The sequence below is a fragment of the Arachis ipaensis genome, chromosome B03, assembly GCF_000816755.2.
Source record: "Arachis ipaensis cultivar K30076 chromosome B03, Araip1.1, whole genome shotgun sequence".
Taxonomy (NCBI): Eukaryota; Viridiplantae; Streptophyta; class Magnoliopsida; order Fabales; family Fabaceae; genus Arachis; species Arachis ipaensis.
Genome location: NC_029787.2, coordinates 14,952,590 through 14,973,214, shown reverse-complemented (window position 1 = coordinate 14,973,214; position 20,625 = coordinate 14,952,590). Strand labels below are relative to the sequence as shown.

At 35.4% G+C, this 20,625-nt stretch overlaps 2 protein-coding genes and 1 pseudogene across 2 annotated transcripts in view; 1 reads left to right on the top strand and 2 right to left on the bottom strand.

Moving 5' to 3' along the window:
- Positions 897-3,972, bottom strand: LOC107632576 (annotated as a pseudogene).
- On the bottom strand, positions 11,807-12,802 carry LOC107634210 (protein EMBRYO SAC DEVELOPMENT ARREST 3, chloroplastic). Its single transcript, XM_016337780.2, has 4 exons — positions 12,595-12,802; positions 12,335-12,394; positions 12,160-12,206; positions 11,807-12,065 (listed from the first exon to the last, which is right to left on the bottom strand). Exons 1-4 carry the CDS (start codon positions 12,718-12,720, stop codon positions 11,978-11,980), a joined length of 321 nt encoding a protein of 106 aa, XP_016193266.1. The 5' UTR covers positions 12,721-12,802; the 3' UTR covers positions 11,807-11,977.
- LOC107629770 (phosphoinositide phosphatase SAC1) overlaps positions 17,281-20,625 on the top strand; it is a gene marked incomplete at its 5' end in the record, with an annotated part of 4,243 nt that continues 898 nt past the window's right edge. Inside the window, 8 exon segments of the mRNA XM_016332652.2 lie at positions 17,281-17,365; positions 17,844-17,977; positions 18,069-18,200; positions 18,339-18,723; positions 18,837-18,958; positions 19,089-19,199; positions 19,339-19,551; positions 20,276-20,455. Coding sequence (XP_016188138.1) covers positions 17,281-17,365; positions 17,844-17,977; positions 18,069-18,200; positions 18,339-18,723; positions 18,837-18,958; positions 19,089-19,199; positions 19,339-19,551; positions 20,276-20,455 — 1,362 coding nt within the window.

The window sequence follows — 20,625 nt, the reverse complement described above, 5'->3', positions numbered from 1 at the left end:
TGTAAAATTCAAATATAAAATCCAATTTGAAAATAACCAACGATTAAGTAAATATGTTAGTACACTAAAGTTACATCTTTCTTTTGATTTTTTATTTGAAAAAAGTCCAGGAAATCAAAGGAAAAATAAAAGTTGTTTGCTACTCAACCACAATAAGTCAAACGATATCCCTTGTTGGCTACTGTGAGACGCAATATAGTTTTGAGTTTTGACTAACTCAAAATTCAGATTCAAAGCAACCAAAAAAAAAATGTTTATTATTATTAGACTTCATAATGGATGTTTTAATCTGTCCCCTTCTTACATGTCAATAAATTTACTCATTAATATATTTAAGACACCTGGATTAATAAAAGAAATTAATTTTCACTTTATTAATAAAACTGATACATAATAAAACTGATATATATATATATATCATAATTTAATATTTTAATTAGAGATTAGAAAAAACCATCGTAACATGACAAATGATAAGCAAACAGCACTGCACAAAAGTTGACCATCTTAAGTCAAGAAATATATAGATAGGAACAAAATTAGAAGAGCTTGATCCAGGTAGCACTGCACAAAAGTTGACCATCTTAAGTCAAGAAATATATAGATAGGAATAAAATTAGAAGAGCTTGATCCAGGTAACGTGAGGGTTTACTTTTTATTTTTTAAGTTCTAACCAGAAATTTATATTCAAACACATGAATATGCATAGTAAATTAACAACAAACAGTTTATAAGTAATGCAAATAATAATATAATACTTTCCATTTGCTAGAAAGCAGTAACAATGGAATATATGTTCGATTTTGTTCTTTGTCAGAATGCAAATCTGAGTTGATTGCTTAATTTTCTATTACTGTGAAAAATTAAATTTAACCAACAAGCAAAATTCTATCATTTTAAAATCTGTTGTCTCTCATAAGTGCTGTCAAATGCTTTAAAGAATGTGAAATTTCAGCATAATTAGGATGTAATATATCACCTGCAATAAATGAATTTGTCTTTTGTCCTATAACAATCCAACTACATCAGACATCTTTTGGATTTCTTTCTGTATCATAGTTCGCCTCAAAGATCTAGCTTCATTCTAATGTCTTGATGTAGCATACATGTTAGAAAGCAATACATATGGGGAAGAATTGTCAGGTTTTAACTTAATAAAGTTCTTAGCTGCTCGCTCTCCCCTTATGTCATCACCATGAATTCGGCAAGCTCCCAATAAATTGGCCCAAATCATAGCATTCGATTCGACATTTAATTTGTCGATGAACTCTTCAGCTTCTTTGAGATTACCCCAGCAACCAAGAAGATCCACAATGCAAGCATAGTGATCAGCCCTGGGTTCAATGCCATAACAGTTCACCATGAGATAAAAAACTTGACAGCCCTCGGAAACCCACCTTGCATGGCTGCGAGCAGTGAGCACTCCAAGGAATGTGACATCATCTGGTGTAACACATGAGTGAGCCATCTCATTGAAGACCTTCAGAGCGCTTTCTGCATGACCATTTTTTGCAAATCCAACTATCATTGAGTTCTAAGAAATCACATCTTTTTTAATACCCATTTCTTCAAAAACTTGCACAGCACTTTTTACATCCCCACATTTAGCATACATGTCTATGAGTGCACTGCTGGTTAACTCATCCAAGTCAAAACCAGTATGGAATATTAGAGAATGTATCTCTTTCCCATCTTGCAATGCCGATAAGAGAGCACAAGCTTGAAGAACTGAAACAAATGTTGCTTGGTCAAGGAAGATACTGTTGTCCCGCATTTCTCGGTATGAATTTATGGCCTCGTAACAGCAATCATTTTGAGTATACCCAGAAATTAAAGCAGTCCACATAACAATGCTTTTAAGGTTCGAAAACTCTGAGAAAAGTAAGTTGGCATCTGCAATCCTTTGTGAGTCCATATACATGCCCAACAAAAAGGTACCTAAGAACTCATTACCACATAAAAGACCCCTCTTAACTATAGCACAGTGGATTTGCAACCCTAGAGTTACCTGAGAACCCTTACAAGCATCTATCAGGCTTGCAAATGTAATTTCCGATGGCTTGAGCCCCAATGCCAGCATCTCACTAAGAAGATTAATAGCTTCTTTTATATTTTTCAAAGTATATCCTGAAATTAGAGCATTCATGGATACCACACTCCATTCAGGCATGCTAGAATAGATTTTTCATGCATCTTCAATGGACCAGCATTTAGAATACATGTCAATAAGAGAACTTCCAACAAAAAGGTTTGTTTCTAATCCCAACTTAACTGCCAGGCAATGGAACTGCAATCCTGCTTCTAATAACTTAACATTTCCACAAGCGCTAAGTATGCTTGCCAAAGCTACCTCGTTAGGTACTGTGCCATGTAACCTCATTCTATTGAACAGTTTGAAAGCATCGATTTCCTCTTCTTCCTGCACGTATCCAACAATAATGGCATTCCAAGAAATGTTATCTCGGGTTTTCATGCGCTCAAACTGTTTCCTAGCTTCCTTCAAAGCCCCAGCCTTGGCATACATATCTACCAATGCATTGCTCACAAATAAATTGTTTGCAAAACTTCTCTTGATAACAACTAAATGCACCTGACGACCAATTTCTAAGCTTTCAAAACAAGCACACGAACTCAAAATGCTAGTGAAGGTAAATTCATCTGGTTCGATGGTACGTCGTGTCATATCAAGGAATAGCTCCATTACATGACTGGAATAACCATTCTGTGCATAAACTCCCAGCATGGCATTCCAAGTGACCATATTTTTCTCAGACATGACATCAAATACTTGCTTTGCAGCATCTAACATTTTGTACTTTCCATACATACTGATCAAAGAACTTCCCACATATATACTAGAATCCAAACCTTGTTTGATAGCCTCTCCATGGACTAGTAACCCATAATCCAACGCAGCTAAGCCGGCAATCGCACTAAGAACACTTACCAGTGTGGACCTTGAGGACTTTATACCACACTTCCTCATTTCGAGAAAAAACTCAATGGCCTCCTTATGATGGCCCCTCTTAGCATGACCAGAGATCATCGCATTCCATGCCACAACATTGCTAGTGTGCATGTCTCGAAACAATTTACAGGCATCATCCAGCTTACCTAAATTCACAAGAGCATTGAGAACAGTCACAAAAACCACCTGGTCAGGAGAGCAGCCAGCTGTCTGTATTTTGTCAAACACCTGGAGGGCGTCCTGCGGCATCCCTGCTCGAACATAACCAGAAATCAAAGCCGTGCAAGAAACAGTGTCCAAGTGGACTGCAGCGTCAAATATGGCGCTAGCATGGCGGAGAAAGCCACATTTAGCATAGAGATCGATAAGAGCACCCTGGCAGAACGGATTGGACTCAAAACCTGCCTTGATCACGTAGGAGTGAAGCAGCGTGCCGAATTCAACGTTCTTGAGCTTTGAACAAACAGATAGAGCTATAGCGTGCGTGAATTGGTCAGACAACTGACTGAAACGCATCATAGAAACGAAACACCGGAGTGCATTTTGGAATAACTCCTGCCTTGAGTACATGGAAATGATGGAATTATAAACGGATAAATGTCTCTGACGGGGATGGAGCTGGTGGAAGAACCTCTGAGCGAAAGGGACATTGCTGGCAGCGGCGTAGAGATCGATGGTGGCACTTGCGAGGAAGCCATCAGAGGAAATGTCGTGTTTGATGGCGTGTGCATGAACAACTTTGGCCATTTCCCCGTCTCGGTGGTTGGGAATATTGTCGAACACATGGTAGTCGTGATGGTGATGGGGATTAGTTTTAGTTTGTTGTAAGCGGAAGCAAATGCGGAGAAGGTCGTCGTAGACTTGTGAGATGGAAGGAGGAGAAGGGGAAGGGCAGTGCTGAATGGTGAGTGAATAAGGTCTTAAGAATAAGAAACCTTGGACTTGAGGTGCAACTGCAAGGCTCATTGACAAACAAACAAAACTACCTTGTTAATGCTATCTGTCTATACTTCCAACTTCAACCTGCTGGCTACGGGACTACATCCAATACTCACCACCATCTTTGTACTTGCATCCCTGAATTTTGACATATTTGGACGATGGGTGGTAGGGGTACTGTGGTACTCATATGTGGTCACTAATCCTATGTATATAGGTGAGTTCTCTCGTGGCTAAATCTCTCATGGCCGTATTGACCATCTAATCGGAGATTGACATTTGACATGAATATTTAAAAGAAAATTTTTACTCAGTTTTCTAATCAACAGTTATGTTATAATAATGTGATGTAAGTTTTTATTAATGAACTATAGTTTAAATGATATAATTTTTTTATTTTTATCTAAAAATTTTAGATTTGAGTCTTACTTTTAAGTCTTAATTTAAAAAAAATGAGATAAATTTTATAAGGCGCAGGATGCGGTGGCAATGCTATGGAGCTGCCTTTGCTAGCAAAACGACGTTGCAATGGTGTTTTTGTTTTTGCAAAGAAGATGATGGTCAGGTGAGCAGCATGTGCTTGGATTTGATTAAGCCTTGCTAAATGCTTATTCTTCAGTAACATAAAAAAAAGAAAATATGTTGTTTTAATACTGGATTACAAATGAAGTCCAACGTATTTTTTGGTATGGCATTCATCAAAAATCCATTTGTTTTTCCCACAAATTTTGAATAATCATTTTTTTTGTGTGAACCCAATTACATCTCACATGATATTATCATAGTAACTCACTAAAATTTATCGCACATTATCATAATCTAACTATTGATGCGAGTTTAAAAGATTATCTTTGCAAACACCCATACCAAATGTCAAGCTTGGGTTGGATGGTCAACACCCAGCCACTATTAGTTTTGGAAGACTTAGCCACTAAAAAAGTTACCATGCATATATAAGTTAATGGCATAGTTATAAAAAATTCAGATCCAAACTGATAATTGATCCGGTCATACGATTGAGTTATTAGGTCATTAGTTTAATTATTGGATCACATGTTGAATCGGTTAATCGGTCATAATTAAATATAAATATAAGATTATTAAATAACAAATTATTCACTAATACAAAATATTTTTTTAATTTAAATAAATAAAAGAACAAAATATAACACAATTAGTGAATTAATAATTAACAAACTATTGAAAAATGTAAGTTCAACTAATTTATAAATAAATCCATCAAATACCATTATACCAGTAATCCAATATTACTTTTTACTCAATGTTAAATCAACTCTTATTATAACAATTAAAGACAAAGACTAAGACTATGAGTTTCTACACATAAATTATTTAGAGTAAACTACCATTTGTACCCACGAAAGTTGAAAACGCTGATATATCTACCCATAGAAAAAGGAAATTATCATTTGTACCCATAAAAAATAGTTTTTGCAAGCAAAATTATCCAAATCCTAAAAAATTAAATAAAATTCCTAAACTACCATTCTCTGCACCACTATCATCTCCTCCTTCCCCTCTCTCTCTCTCTCTCTCTCATATTTTTTTCAGCCACCCAATTCCAACATCAACCACATACCACCGTATCACCCTCCTCATCATTGTTCACCCCCTTCTCCGCCAGCAACGTCGCAGACCTACGCTGAGCCCAGGAGTACCGTGCCAGCTTCTCCTCGCCACCATCACCATCGGCCTCGAACCAGAGCCTACTGCGTCAGAGACCCTCCTCTTCACGCTACCTTATCGCCGCCATAGCCAACCCTCTTCACATCTTTCTGCGTCGTAGAACCACCACCGTCGTTGCCTGATCCCTGCCGTTGTTATATCTACCTCTCCCCTGATTTCCTTTTGCTTTGTTCTTCATTACAGGTTCATGAACCAATCCATTTTTTGCAGGCTCCGATGGTGTCTCCCCGCAAGTGGAGCATCAGGCCTTCACCCCCGAAGAGGAGGACACCATAATCAGAGCTCACACTCGGTTCGCGGATGAAACATTTTCCGGCGAGTCGCGGCAGTGGAGAGTGATTAATAGCGCGATTGCACCATCGAGAGATTCAGAGTAGAGGAAGGAAGGAAGAGAATGATCGAAGCGAGAGTAGAATTCGTCGAAGAAGGCGATGCAGTCGTCGACGACGGGGTTGATGTCAGGGATGTGGGCGATGAGGCCATCGGAGAAGCCGTGGCCCTGATGGTCAATGGTGCAGGTGGCGAATCCAGCCTTGGCGAAGTAGATGGCGGTGAGCTGGAGGAACCACCTGGATTCGCCGGTAAATCCGTGAACAAGGGCGAGGGTTCTGGTGACGGTTTCCGTCGCTGTCGTTGTCACTGGTCTGGAAGGAAGAGAGCGCGCAAGAGATCAGAGAAGGAGGAGAGGGCGACGGCACCGGTGGGTGTCACTGCCACCATCGTCGTCGACGCTGTTCAGTGAGGAAGAACCGTTTTTTCTCTGCTTTTTCTATTATTGTTGTTGTTGCTGCTGCTGCTGCAGCATGTGAAGAAGATCATGATGGAGGTATAGTGGTGGTGGAATTTGAGATTAGAAGGGGTGGTGGGGGTGGTGGCTGGGTGAAGAGAGTTAGGGTTAGAAAGGTGATTAGGTGAAGGAGGTGGTGTAGTGGTGAAGATAAGGGTAATTTAGGGATTTTAGGTAATTTTTTAGTGTTTGGATAATTTTGTTGTGCGGAACCCATATTTCATGGGTACAAATGATAATTTCCTTTTTCTATGGGTAGATATGTCAGCGTTTTCAACTTTTGTGGGTACAAATGGTAGTTTACTCAATTATTTATTTTTACAGAAATAAATTTATCTCAGTAATGATTTTCAGTAACAAATTCAACTCACTAGTAATTTTTAGCAACAAAAAATGTAGTTCAACAACAAATTCACTTAATGATAATTTTCAACAACAAAAAATATAGCTCAAAGGATGATATATAACAACAAATTGAACTCAACAACAACAATAAATTTAACTCAATACAGCAATAAATTCAACTCAATACAATAATAAATTTAACTCGATACAATAATAAAAGATGGTTCAGTCATGATTTATAACAACAAAATTGATAAGGACAGGAAAAACAGAAAAAAAAGTGAAAGATAGAGTAGGGGAATGCGAGGACTCACCAGCTACCACGATTGACGGTGACTCAGCTCGAAACCAACGGAAAGGAGGCAACACTACGGACCCGAACAAGGCAGCACGGCAGGGAGCTGTAACTCAAGAGAGCGCGACAGAGAGAGAACGCACGACACGGCACGTTGAACTGCGAACCGGCAAGAAAAATGGTTTGGGCAAATGCCATAACCGCTTATTTATAAAGAAACTGATTTATGATGCACTTATTTATAAAGAGGAAACTTGTTACCGAGAAGTTGATATCAATATTTGAACTTGAATTTGTCTATAAATTCTAATTTGATACTTCTTTGATCTATTTTCTGATTCAACAAGTGTAATTAAAAATAAAACAATAAGCTTATAATTAATATAACATAATATTAGAATTAATTTAAAACATATATACCTTTTTTAGTTCCCTTAGGATGCACATGGCTCGGGTGAAGCCGGGTTTACCTTGACCCAGATTCGACTCTAAATAATGACCGGGTTTATTTTTGAGACCCGTATCCGACCTTAGACCCGGTGAAATCACATCAAACTAGCCCCTAAAATATTCAGGGCCGGGACATGTATACCCCTAGTCTAGCCGTCGCCCCACTGCTTTAGCGTCGTCTTTGTCGTTGCGTCGAATTACATATGCTCGAAGCCGTCATCCCACTGCAACTCATCTCGTGTCATTTTTCCGTTGCGCAGCCATTATTTCGCGGCGTCGGTTTTGTTCCATCGCGCTCCAGCCCTCCTCTGCTCCAGTTCTGCTGTGCTACACCCTCCTATGTTCCAGTTCCGCTGCGGGCCGTAGCTTCAGTTCCGCGACGGTCCAATTACCTCTTCTCTAGTTCTGCGATGGTCCAACCACCTCTTCTCCAGGAATCCTATGTCTATACCTTCATCATATAACTGCTTCAATTTAGAAATGGATTCATATGCTTCATCCTTTTACTTCTGTTATGTCGTTGCTCTGTTGTCTTTAATATTTTTGTTTGTGATTTTTTATTCTTGAACTTGTTAAGTTGGTAATTTGCTAAACTATTGGACTGCTGTTGTGTTAATTTACTAAATTGTTAAGTTGTTATAATTTAATTTGTTGAATTTTTCTATTCAGGTTTTGTTGTTATTTATTTGATAAATTGTTGTTGTATACCTATTATTGTTTTTGAGATTATTGGGTTGCTATTTTTTTAATTATTAAATTATTAATTTTTTAAATTGTTATTATGATTCTTGAGATTTTGATATTGAGAGTTTTTTTTGTTATTAGGTTGTTAGATTTTTTATTCGAATCTTGTTCTTCTTAATTCATTAAATTATTGTTATTGTGTTTTTTGCTATTGAGATTGTTCTTGCTAATAATTTTAGATATGAATGTAGTAGTATTAATTGGATGATATTTTGAAACTTATATTAGAATATAACTATATTTTGGTGTGTTTATTTATATTTTATTTATTATTTTATTATAAAAGATTATTTCGGTTGAATTATGGTTGGACTGGTTGAACCAATAAATCAATAAACTAGTAGCTAGAGCAGTTTAATGACTACTTCAATTTTTAGAATCTTGATAGAGAGAGATAACTATGAGATGGATCGAAAAAGGGGAAGAAAAAAGGAGAAGGATAGGATTTTATTAGGAAGGGTATTATGGTAATCTCATTTATTTAAGTCTCTATTTTTATTTTAAACTAAATAAGATATAAGATATTGAGACATAATTCAGTCATATATACTTTACACTAAACACAATTTAAACTTAATTTAATCTCTGTTTCTTAATTTCTATTTTCTTTCAAACACTATCTCAGAGACCAAGAGAGGTTGATCCGCTGATAAGAGGAGAGAGAGAGATGAGTGTGTTAAGAATTTGCAATATTTAGAAACAACTTGTTCGAATTTAAAAAAAATTAGCCTAGTCTGATCCGGTTTTTTTAACCGGTCGCGTCACCATTTTTTATTAAAATTGGATGGGTCAGTTCGAGTTCTATCAGGCTGTTTTCGGTTAGAGAGACATGAATACTGAGACATAGACATGATGGTACATGTTTACTATTTCATAAGACACAGATTTTGATGGATACACTGATGCACAAATACGCATTTAGCGTCTTTCCTAAAAGTTGAGACACTAAGATACAATGTATGAGACACAAATATTTACACTTTTATCCTCAATTTTTTAAAATACTTGTTTTATCTTAACCCTAGCCCCTCTTTATCTCCTTTGTTTGCTCCTTCTTCCTCTTTTTTCCCACCTCCCTCCTCCCTCTCTCTCTAACATTGTCCTCTGACTCTCCTTCCATCACCGCTTCCATTATCGCCGCCAGTACCGGTATTGCATTCTCCTTAGTCCTCTCTTCGTCCTCTCATTTTTTCACTCTTTGTTGTGCCTTTTCTCCCTCTACCATGCCAATAACGACGTTGCTAGTGACTCTGTCGTCAACTCTATTTTCATTTGTCACTTCTGACTTGTGATACTGTCGATAATGTGCTGCATCTTGTAGATATGCTCTTTTTTCTTTTTTGTTCATCTTTTTTTTTTATTTTTTATTTTTTCTTCCAGAAATGTTATATATACGTGTGTGAATGAAATATTGTTTGTTGGATGAATTTATATTAGGCTATGATTTTGTAATTTTTTTAACTTTTTTTTTGAAAAAAATAATTTGGTGCAAAAAAGACGAAAGGAATTAAGACAATGAAGACAAAAGATTGACCAGGATAAAATAGTCTTTTTAATATAATTTGTGTTATGTCTATAACAATTGCTAAATATAATTATATTTATGTATAATGCACGTGCCTTGGTGTTCATGTCTTTGTGTCTATGTCTCAATCTTGGAGAGAAATGAACCAAACGCAGCCTTGGGTTTGATGCAAAATGGTCTATTGGGTAGTTCAATCCGATCATATGATCGAATTTTCGGTCGAATTGACCGGATCGATCTAAGTCTAATAATTATGATTAATTCTAAAGGGTAAACTATTAAAATTAAATGGTATTTGAAAGTTCATATCATTGACAAAACAAATCTCAAAAGATACTAATGACAAATAAGTTCTTGAAAGAATTAAAAACACGACAAAAAGAATTAAATATTAAATATATATTCTAAAAAACGAATTTAGAGATCTTTTTTACTCATAAAAAATATATATAATATTTATTGATTATTTTTATCATATTTTCAAATCATTTTAGAACTATTTTGTCGATAACATTTTTTAAAAGCTTTTTTTAATGAGCGACTGAAATTTTTAAATACCAAATTAATAGTTAACTCTATTCTAAATTACTCAAAAATTTTATTTCATAAATGAATTAGTCCCAACTCATTTACATTAAAAGTATCGATACAAGAAATTTAAATTGAAGAATCTCACATGACCAACAAATTTTTTTAATCAATACTTGGTCAATATTTTACATGTTAAATACTAATAAATATTAAATTTTAAGTGTTAATAGTATAAAAATAAGATAATGCTAGAAATATTGATTAATATTAATAAAGACGATTAGTCTTTAAACATTTTCATTTCAATTTTTTTTAAATTTCATATTTTTATTAAATGATAAAAAATTTGATTTGTCTAAATATTTTAATAGAATATAAAACATTATTAATTGGTTTAAAGAAATAAAAAAGTTAGAATCAGTTTAGTAATAAAAATTTATCAAACGTTAAAATATCCAACTAAAAATATCTGAAAATTAATTTGAAATATTACACTTATTTTTTGAATGTGATCAAAATTTATAATTTATATATAAGTTTAAAACACTAGTTAACAAAAAAGAGAGCTTTTGTATATGAAAAAAGATTTTATATACCTAAAAATAAAAAAATAAAAAGAAAAAATTCGAACTCATTTAACTCGAGAATTATACAAATTGAGCTAAATTAACCGATTTTCTAAGCTGACTAATGAGTAGGAGTGTTTGCGGTGCGGTTTGGATCGGTTTTGAGTTAAAAACTCATCCGATCCGAATACTAATTTACTTGCGGTGTGGTTTGGATTGGATAATATTTAAAAAAAAAAAACCGATCCGATCCGATCTAATTTCAAGTGGTTTGAATTGGATTGGATTTGCGGTTTTGTAAATTAAAAAAATTAATACATATAACGAGTCTCAACATCAAATTTTAAATAATTAACAATAACGTAACAAGTCTCAACAATATCTTAAAAAGCCAACGATAACATAACAATAGAAATAAAATTATAGGTTAGTTAAAATAAACAAATAAATAATATTTTGAACATAAAATATTTATTAAATAATAATAATACATGAATAATATAAAAATGTATAACAAATTGAATATATTATAAATATAATTGTAAATATAATAATAAAATAATAATATTATAACACATTGTGCAGTTTGGATTGGATTGGATCGGTTATGAAAAGTAAATCCAAAATCCGATCTGATCCAACGATTTGCAAAAAATAGAATCCAATCAAATCCGAATTAATGCGGTTTTAATCAATTTCGGTTTGAATTAAATTGGATGAACGGTTTAATTTGAATTGGTTTGTATTTGAACACCCCTGCTAACGAGTCATTACTAATTTTGACAGCTCTACCTTTTTTTTGATAAATTAAACACACAATTTTAAGTACCATAACAATTTTTTTTTAAAATTATATCGAAGAGAAAATGTATATTAAATCTTCTCAATTATTAATATTACAATAATTAATAAATATTAAATAAAATAAATTCTAACTATTTTTCTTTGCTCTCGCTGGTATTACCGTTTTGGAATCTTATTTCACAATCGCTTATACTTAATTGCATTTGGAAATAAAATATACATTCCACTACAAAATACAGCAATAGCATTTTTCATCACGGGATACATACAATACACTGCAACTGCGAATTATAGGCATTAATAAGTCGAACAAATTCTATCTTTCTCCTCTCTGTTCCGGCGTCAACCCTCCCTTTCCGCAGCTGGGGCAACTCTTTAGCCCGAATCCTTGACAGTCAAAACATCTACAACGAATCAACAATAGAAGCTAATTATTTGATGTTAGGAAAAATAAAATAATATAACACGAGAAAGTATATGCCAGGGAGAATAACTTACTTCCATCTTTCAAATATATTCCCATTCTTCTTATTCTTTCCCGTCCCCTGTCATATACTCCAAAATAAATAATCAGTGTTTGAACGAATTTGTTAAGGAAAAAAAAATCGAGCAAGGAATGAATAATGTGTTAGGGAAGGAAGGTGGATGTTTAAGGAATGTATATATGTATGACCTTACATCCAGGGCATTCGATGGCTCCTTTTCCGCTACAGGTTTCACAACCTTTAAGTATCTGCGAAATTAAATAGCAGGGAAGATGATTAGTCATTCAGTTGAAAACTTGAAATGATGAAATGAGAGACACGCTGAAGCTGCATCATATACATGGCTTAAGTGGACAGAACTTGATTAAATAGCAGGGCATTTGTTAGTATAAATAAATTTATAATCTAAATGAATGCGAGGCGTGCAGATTAAGAGAAGAGAGCATACGGAATTAAGTGAAAATCCTCCAGATTTAGCAGCAAAGGATGTTGTGATGCATCTTCTGGTGGCTGTGAATGCTTGGGGACCAGCCAAGCTGAAGTTGTTACAGCAGTGGACAGAGATATGTGACATTTTTCTCTTCCCTTTCTCTTCTAGGTAGTTCTATACTCCTTCCTCCTCTCTTATTTTCTTATGGATGGATAACTTGTAGTTCTCTTCCTCATCATTCATTCTCTCTGCTTCATGCTTCATTATTTTATGCATTTTAAAATATTAAAATATTATTTGGATTAGAAACAGTTTCTTTCTAGTTTTTTCCCCTTATGTAGGACTAATATTTGGACCTTCTTATAACACAGTAATTGATCTGGTATAAAATTTGAACTTGGCTCTGGTAAAAAAGTAGTTACCTTTCCAAGAAGGGATTTAGCAAAGGCTTTCTACTTATAGACGAATTCAGTATTATTAGTTTTAATTATTTTATTAATAATAAAAATAACAAGTATAATACATAAAGCTCAGCTCAGGGGAAACAAAAAATATAGCGATGGCTAATTTTACGTGGCCGCAAAACAGAAGAAATATTGGTAATTGACCAATTGGTGAGATTAATCAGGGTGGAAACTGGAGAGTGGAGAGTCCAAACTGCAAAAGCATTAATAGGAGCGAGAGCTGAAACTTGTTTATTTATTTGATTTTGATTCTGATTGTATAATATAATTTTGAATTGGGCGACAAAGATAAGAGAAGATAAAAGAAGAGTGATGAGTGTGGATGATGGCGAAACCGGAGAATATTGAATTGGGGGTCAAGAAGACGGGATCATCGGTCTACGCTCAATGCAATTCAGCAAAAGTGCACCCTTCCAATGATCCCGAATCGGATCCTGATTCCTTAGCCCTCGAGAAATTCAGGCTCTATGAAACCAGAGCGGTACCTACCTACCCCTTCTATTTTTCCCCATTTTAATTCAATTCAATTCAACCCTAGAAATCAATAACTGTTTCATTTGATATACTATCAGCGGTTCTACCTGATCGGGAGTGATCGCCACAAGAGGTTCTTCCGAGTACTGAAAATCGATCGATCAGAGCCCTCTGATCTGAATATCAGCGAAGACCCTGTCTTGTATTCCCCACATGAAATCAAAAGCCTCCTTCAGCGTATTGCCGAAGGCAATAGGGCCACCGGCGGCCTCACTTTCGTCGCCAAGGTCTTTGGAATTGCCGGTTTGTCCATCTTCATACCCATCTATCTATCTATCTGTGCCGTATATGCTTCATTTCCGCCAGTTATATTGATTTCATTCCTTCTTGTGTAGGGTGCATTAGGTTTCTGGAATCCTATTATTTGATTCTTGTTACTAAGCGTAGACAAATTGGTTCCATATGTGGTCATGCTATCTATAGCATCAGAGAAAGTCAATTGATTACAATTCCGCATGTTACAATTCAATCTGACGTAGCTCACTCTAAAACTGAGCAAAGGTAATTGGCCTAGCTAACTTCAGGTATAGTTTGCTTCTCTGCATTCAGAATCCAAAACAAGTGAAACATCATCTTCTCACTTCCGCAGGTACAAAAAGCTTCTCTCCAGTGTCGATTTGACGAAGGACTTCTTTTTTAGTTACACTTACCCTATTATGCAAAGTTTGCAAAAGAATGTCTCGACTGATCCAGATGGAGGGATGTCGTATGATAATATTTTCGTTTGGAATGCTTATTTAACACAAGCAATCAGATCAAGATGCAACAACACCATTTGGACCATAGCTTTAGTTCATGGCCATTTTAGGCAGGTATGTTTTGTTATTTCTCGAATGTTTGTATAAGCTTATTTCAAGGATGTATTTTCATTCAGGATTCCATGATAAATTTGATAATATCTATAAATAAACTACCTACTACTAAAACAAGATGAGAATTGTTACTAACTTACTACTAAAGCAAATTAATTCTGGTTCTGCATCAAAGGTATGGTAGATAGGTTTATAGTTCCTTAGGATATAGCAGGTTAAGGTTCATTATCTTGAAAATTTTCCCTCTTCTCAAATTTAATCAGACAGCAGCTTTGGACATTGAGCTCTTGAAGACTCTTTGGAAGCTGTTTTTTAGACTCCTTTGAAATAAATGCAAGACATAAGGGTAAAAAATGTTTTCCTGTTTGACTTATTTATGATTTTAAAAATTGGCAGGCTCGCCTATCAATCTTTGGAAGGGACTTCGGTGTTACCTTGATTTCTAGACGTTCTAGACATTTTGCAGGCACACGGTATGTACTTGTTTGGATACTTCATTCATGTTGAACCTTTTGTGGTATTTATTCAGATATCATGGAATCATTTTGGACTTTTGGTAATTCAAATATGATCATTATTCCATAAGCTTTCATGATTTGGTTTGAATTTGTTCCTGCTAAATTTGTGGCCATATATGATTGTTATAATATCATATGATATGATGTTGTTGGTCTCCCTCTTTGAGTTCAAGGTTAATGGAAATCTTTGTTTATGTTAAAAACACTCCCAACTTTTCATCTTATTACTATAGTAATTTTCTGTAGCACTCGAGTCACTGGAACTAAACAGTAGTGGTTGATAGGTTAGCTAATAGTTATAATTCAACCAGAAGTGAACAATGCTGATTAGAGGCTATGTGGAGCTATATAAACTGCTTCTGGGGTTGGTAAGGACAGTACAATGTTTCGATATAGAACTGTGCAGGTACAGGGTATCCTTATAAGCCTTGGTCCTATTCTACACACCGATATGCAAGTTGATAAAGCATAAGGAAATATATTGTGATCCTATCATGTGTCTTATCAATTGGCTGGATTAGACAAGTGTGACAAAACTAATCGTTTAGAATGAACTTGTTATACATTTGGTACCACAACTGTTATCTCTGTTGTTCAGCTCTATAGGGGTGTGATAGTCGCAAAATTAGGAAGCATGTTGACACGAGGGGTTTATTCGACTAAACCTCATCATATGAGTGCAGTATGTGCTACATCCTTGGTTGGGCTTGTGTCCGAGAATCGATGTTCCCAAATTCGTTGCACTTGTGTGCTACTTCAATTTGCAGTTTGCATAAACATTATTTCCCTCTTATATCATATTAAGTGATGAGTTACTTTTATTATTCTCTTCTTTTTCAAAATCAATCTTTTTGGATAAAATAAACAGTTTATATTAAGTTTTACCCCCCATAGGCAATTATGTGTTGTGATTTGTCCAGGGAAGGATTGAAGGAGGAGGAGCAACAAACCAGGTTAGCCTCTTATTCTATCTTTGCAATGAATACCTCTATAAGGTCTCCTTTATTGGAGAGTTTGGGGAGATTTTCTTTGTTCGTCTTCCTTGTATATCCAAAATCCTCATTTTATTCAAACCTCTTCTGTTCAAGACAGCCCTTATCTGATGTCAGTTCTGTCATTGGCACTTACCTTGTGCATGCTCTCCTTTTCGGTCCCTACTGATGTATTTTCTCTTTTAATTGGTCTTACTCTTATCCATTGCCTTGGTCATATAATTATCTGTAATCTGTTTCAAAGCAACATGCACCTTGCTATTTATTTATCCTGAAGTTCTGTCTTGTTGGCTACTTACCTTTATTGTCTTTCATATTCATCTCACTGTTTTCTTTGCTAGGTGAATGTCCTTTGGAACTTATTAGGCAATACTTACTATTATTTTCTGAATCCTCCTCCTTCTTTTCGTACAGCAGGTTTAACACCCCCTTTTTCTTTCCTTCCCCCTTCTCCAATAACTCTATTCTTTAATTGGTTTGCCAATATGTCCCTGTGGTTTGCATTTGGCGTGGTCTGGTACTTCCTAATCCACACATGAAAATTTACCCTCATTAATGGTATAAGTCTTTAATGACTTGTTTAGCTTTGGGGGCCTTTGTTGTGAATATGCGGTTTTCTGGTCAAACTTGTTTTTGTCTCCCCCCCCAAAACCCCAACTAACAAACGCACCCAACCGAACCCCCTTTCTGTTATCGTAGGTTTCCGAGAGATATGCGCTCTAGCTGTTTGGACAATGATGTTAGATATTGATCATAGTTATTTGTATGCTTGATTAGTTATAGGTTCCGGGTTGTCTTGCGTCATAATCTTAGTTGAGAGTTTGTTGCATTGTATAATTTTCCCTATTTTTATTATGGAAGTGTGCAATCTATTCGATAACAAATAAGAAGCTATAAACTCTCATATCTTTAGTGTTCTTTGGTATATTATCCGTAGGGTATGAGTATTAGAGTGGTTGCACCATAAATTGTAATCTGTTAGTGGAATATTTTTTTCTCTTTGTTCTTGTTTTCTTCATATCTATCACTATGTGCTTTTGTTGGATTGTAATATACAGCAGTAGTTAGCAATGTTTCATGTTTGTCAGTCCCATGATACTATTTGATTTTACATTGTGGTCTCTCTGGAAAAATAATAATACCTACCTAGGTTTATTTTTTGTCTTAAATTGTTTCTGCAGTTACTTGAAAAGGGGGGTGAATGACCGCGGGAGAGTTGCTAATGATGTTGAGACAGAGCAGATTGTCCTTGATGAAGAAGCTGGCTCTTGCAAGGGTAAAATGAGTTCAGTTGTGCAAATGCGAGGGTCAATACCACTTTTCTGGTCACAAGAAGCTTCGAGATTTAGCCCTAAGCCTGACATAATCTGTACGAAGATANNNATCCAACATATCAGGCAACAAAATTACATTTTGAAGATCTTGCTAAGAGATATGGCAATCCGATTATTGTGCTTAATTTGATTAAGGTAACTCTTTTTAATGAATTTGTGTGTTTGTTCAAACAAAAATAAACAATGGAAAGGGTGAATAATAGTTACCCAGTATTTTTATGGATTGTACTATGAATCATCTTTTAACTGATTCACGTCATGGGATAAGGCTCTGTTCTTCTTCTTCTTGTTATTGTTCTCTGAATCATAGTTATGGGAATTCTGTATGTTTTCCTTTGCATTTTCCTTTGTTGCTTTTTTATTATTTAGTAGTTGTTAGGGGATATTCCTGATTCTATTGCTCTTTTTTCCCCTTTATCAGTACATTCTTTTATTGAAAAAAAATCTCATGAGGTTTTGAATGATTCCATTGCAATTTTGCACAAATTATTTGGTAAACTCTATTAATTGGATATAATACTGGCTGTTCTACATAATTTTTCTTCTTTTATTAATGAACTTTTTACGAAAAGAAAAGTACATTTTTGTAGCTCATGTAAATTACAAAATGCAGACAGTTGAGAAACGACCTCGAGAAATGATGCTTAGGCGTGAATTTGCAAATGCTGTTGGGTATCTGAACCAAATTCTACCTGCGGAAAATCATCTTAAATTTATTCACTGGGACTTTCACAAGTTTGCAAAGAGGTGAGCATTCTAGGTTTGTTCTTTTTGTTCTGCAGTATTGTTGTCTCCATTTCACCTGACAATTCTCTATTCTTCCCATATGTTTTCAAAGCAAGTCCGCCAATGTTTTGGCAGTTTTAGGAGCTGTAGCAAGCGAAGCACTTGAATTAACAGGCTTTTACTACAGTGGTAAACCCACCATCATAAAGAGGACCAACAAGAGCAACAGAACAAGTTCAGGGATGTACGTTCCAGCTTTCAGTCTGTTACCAAATATTCATTCTTTCGCTTGTTTTCTAATGTTCAAGTTTTTGTTGAATTTTAACCATAACTGTGAAAGATTATATATATTTGGTGATTACTTTTCGTCATGTTTTTATAGGGATGCTTCACTTAGAGATCTTAGAGCTAGTTCTGGTGACCTTACAAGAATTGGAACTGCAAGTGAAATGCTAAATTCTCTGGTCATTCGAGACAGAGAAAATGATGCGAGCCATCAGAACCAAAAGACGAGTGCTAGTGGTGATGCACCACGCTATCAGAGTGGAGTTCTACGTACCAACTGCATTGATTGCTTGGACCGTACAAATGTTGCCCAGTATGCTTATGGACTTCAAGCTTTAGGACGCCAGCTCCATGCAATGGGTTTGACTGATGTGCCAAAAGTGGATCCTGATAGTAGTATTGCTGCTGCACTAATGGACATGTATCAAAGTATGGGAGATGCACTTGCACAGCAATATGGCGGTTCTGCAGCTCACAATACTGTATGGCATATTTGTGTGATTCAAAATTCATGTTATCTGTTTAACAAATGTTTGATTTATTTAGTGCCCTCTCCTGCTGCTTTTACTATATATGTTCTTTTTGGCGATTGTAGGTGTTTCCTGAAAGGCAGGGAAAATGGAAAGCAACAACACAATCAAGGGAGTTTTTAAAATCTATAAAACGATACTATAGCAATGCATATACTGATGGTGAAAAACAAGATGCAATAAACTTGTATTATTCTTTCCTCTTATTTCATCTTAATGATCTTCTTGTCCTTTTATAGAGGGGTTTCATAACTCATTTATAAGAAGATTTGATAATTTTAGGGTCTAAATGTGTTAGTCTTGTCTTCTATTTCCAGATTTTTAGGTTACTTCCAACCACAGGAAGGGAAACCTGCTCTGTGGGAGCTTGATTCGGATTATTATCTCCATGTATCTGGTATTGGGGATGATCTGATTCCTGAGAGTTGGTAAGTCCTCCTTGTTTGCAGAATTGATCCCTGACATGTTTTATATGAAGTTAGATATGGCATTGGTTTTATCATTAATTATATGTTTATATAATGTTCATTTCTCTTTCTCAATCTCCAATTCTCTGAGTTTTTGCAGTTGTGAACTGAATGCCAAGCCTGCCGGAAGTAATGGAATGACATTCACACCTATACCAGCTTGCAGAGAAGACTTCTGCCGCATAAAATTGACTTCATTTGACAAGTTGATTGAAAAGACCTGTAGCGCCATTAAAAATGTAAGGCTTTGCAGTGAACCTGATCAAAGACCAGGTGGTGTCTCTGGAAGCAGCGGTGTTGCACCTGATGCAGCGTAACTCCCTTAGATGACTTACTGCTTTTTTTTTTCTCCTGATTATAGAGAACTATTGGTTTATTTTTACCATGCATGTGAATACTAGCCTTTGTCTTGCCATATTTATTCTTGCACCAGTTTCCTATAGCTCTGCTTCTTGTTTATTTATTATAATGGTAGTTGATATTGCCCTTTCCCTCCTTAACTTAATTGTATTGTATTTAATTACTAATTCAGTAAATGCAGTCAGCATGCTGTATTGTCCTGTGATATTTCTCCTTGAAATGACCTTTTCTCTCAACTCTATTGCCTTTTACATTTCTAATTATTAGCCACTTGAGTAGTTTGTTAAGATCAGTGCAATAATTGTTCGAAGATAAAGCCACTAGGAGTGGTTTAGTGATGAAGGGTTTGGATAGCATGCATAAGGTGTTAGGTTCAAGCCTCCTCACCATTAATGTATAACTGGCAAATTTGTTTGAAGATAGTCTCTCTCATCTGTTTGTTTAGAGCCTTAATTCTAGAGTGAAGTAAATAAACTTAGTTCCAATTTCAGCCACCTGATCCAGCTCTGTGTATTACTATATTGGGAGACAAATTATGGGTGGTGTTTCTGACCGATGGAAAATGCAATATGTTTTCTGTGCATGTGATAACTTACTTGATATTGGTTGAGTTGCACATTGCCTGTTGAATTTCTTCTCTGGATTTTTCTGTCACTGATTCTGTGTACCTTGTCCAGTGAGATACAACTTAAAAGCCCCAATTGGCTTTTTGGCCAGAGAAAGTATGAAGAAAGCTCCTCTGCTGCAAAAGCTACTACTCGTGAAATTGACATTGAAGGATCTCAGGTTAATGGCTTTTGCAACTTGAATTGGCTTTCATCTAGCAGTGATATGAATGAAGAGGATGTTTTTCAAAGGTGTGTATTTTAGATGTTGGTTTTCCTTTGAAATCTTTGACGCACTGTATAGACAGATATAGATAGAATTCTGAACTATTATTCTGTGCGATTTGCCATAACCGTGTAGCACTTGGTTTCAAGTAGGATAGAATCTCCTTTCTAATTCTTTTAAGGTTGTATATGATGCC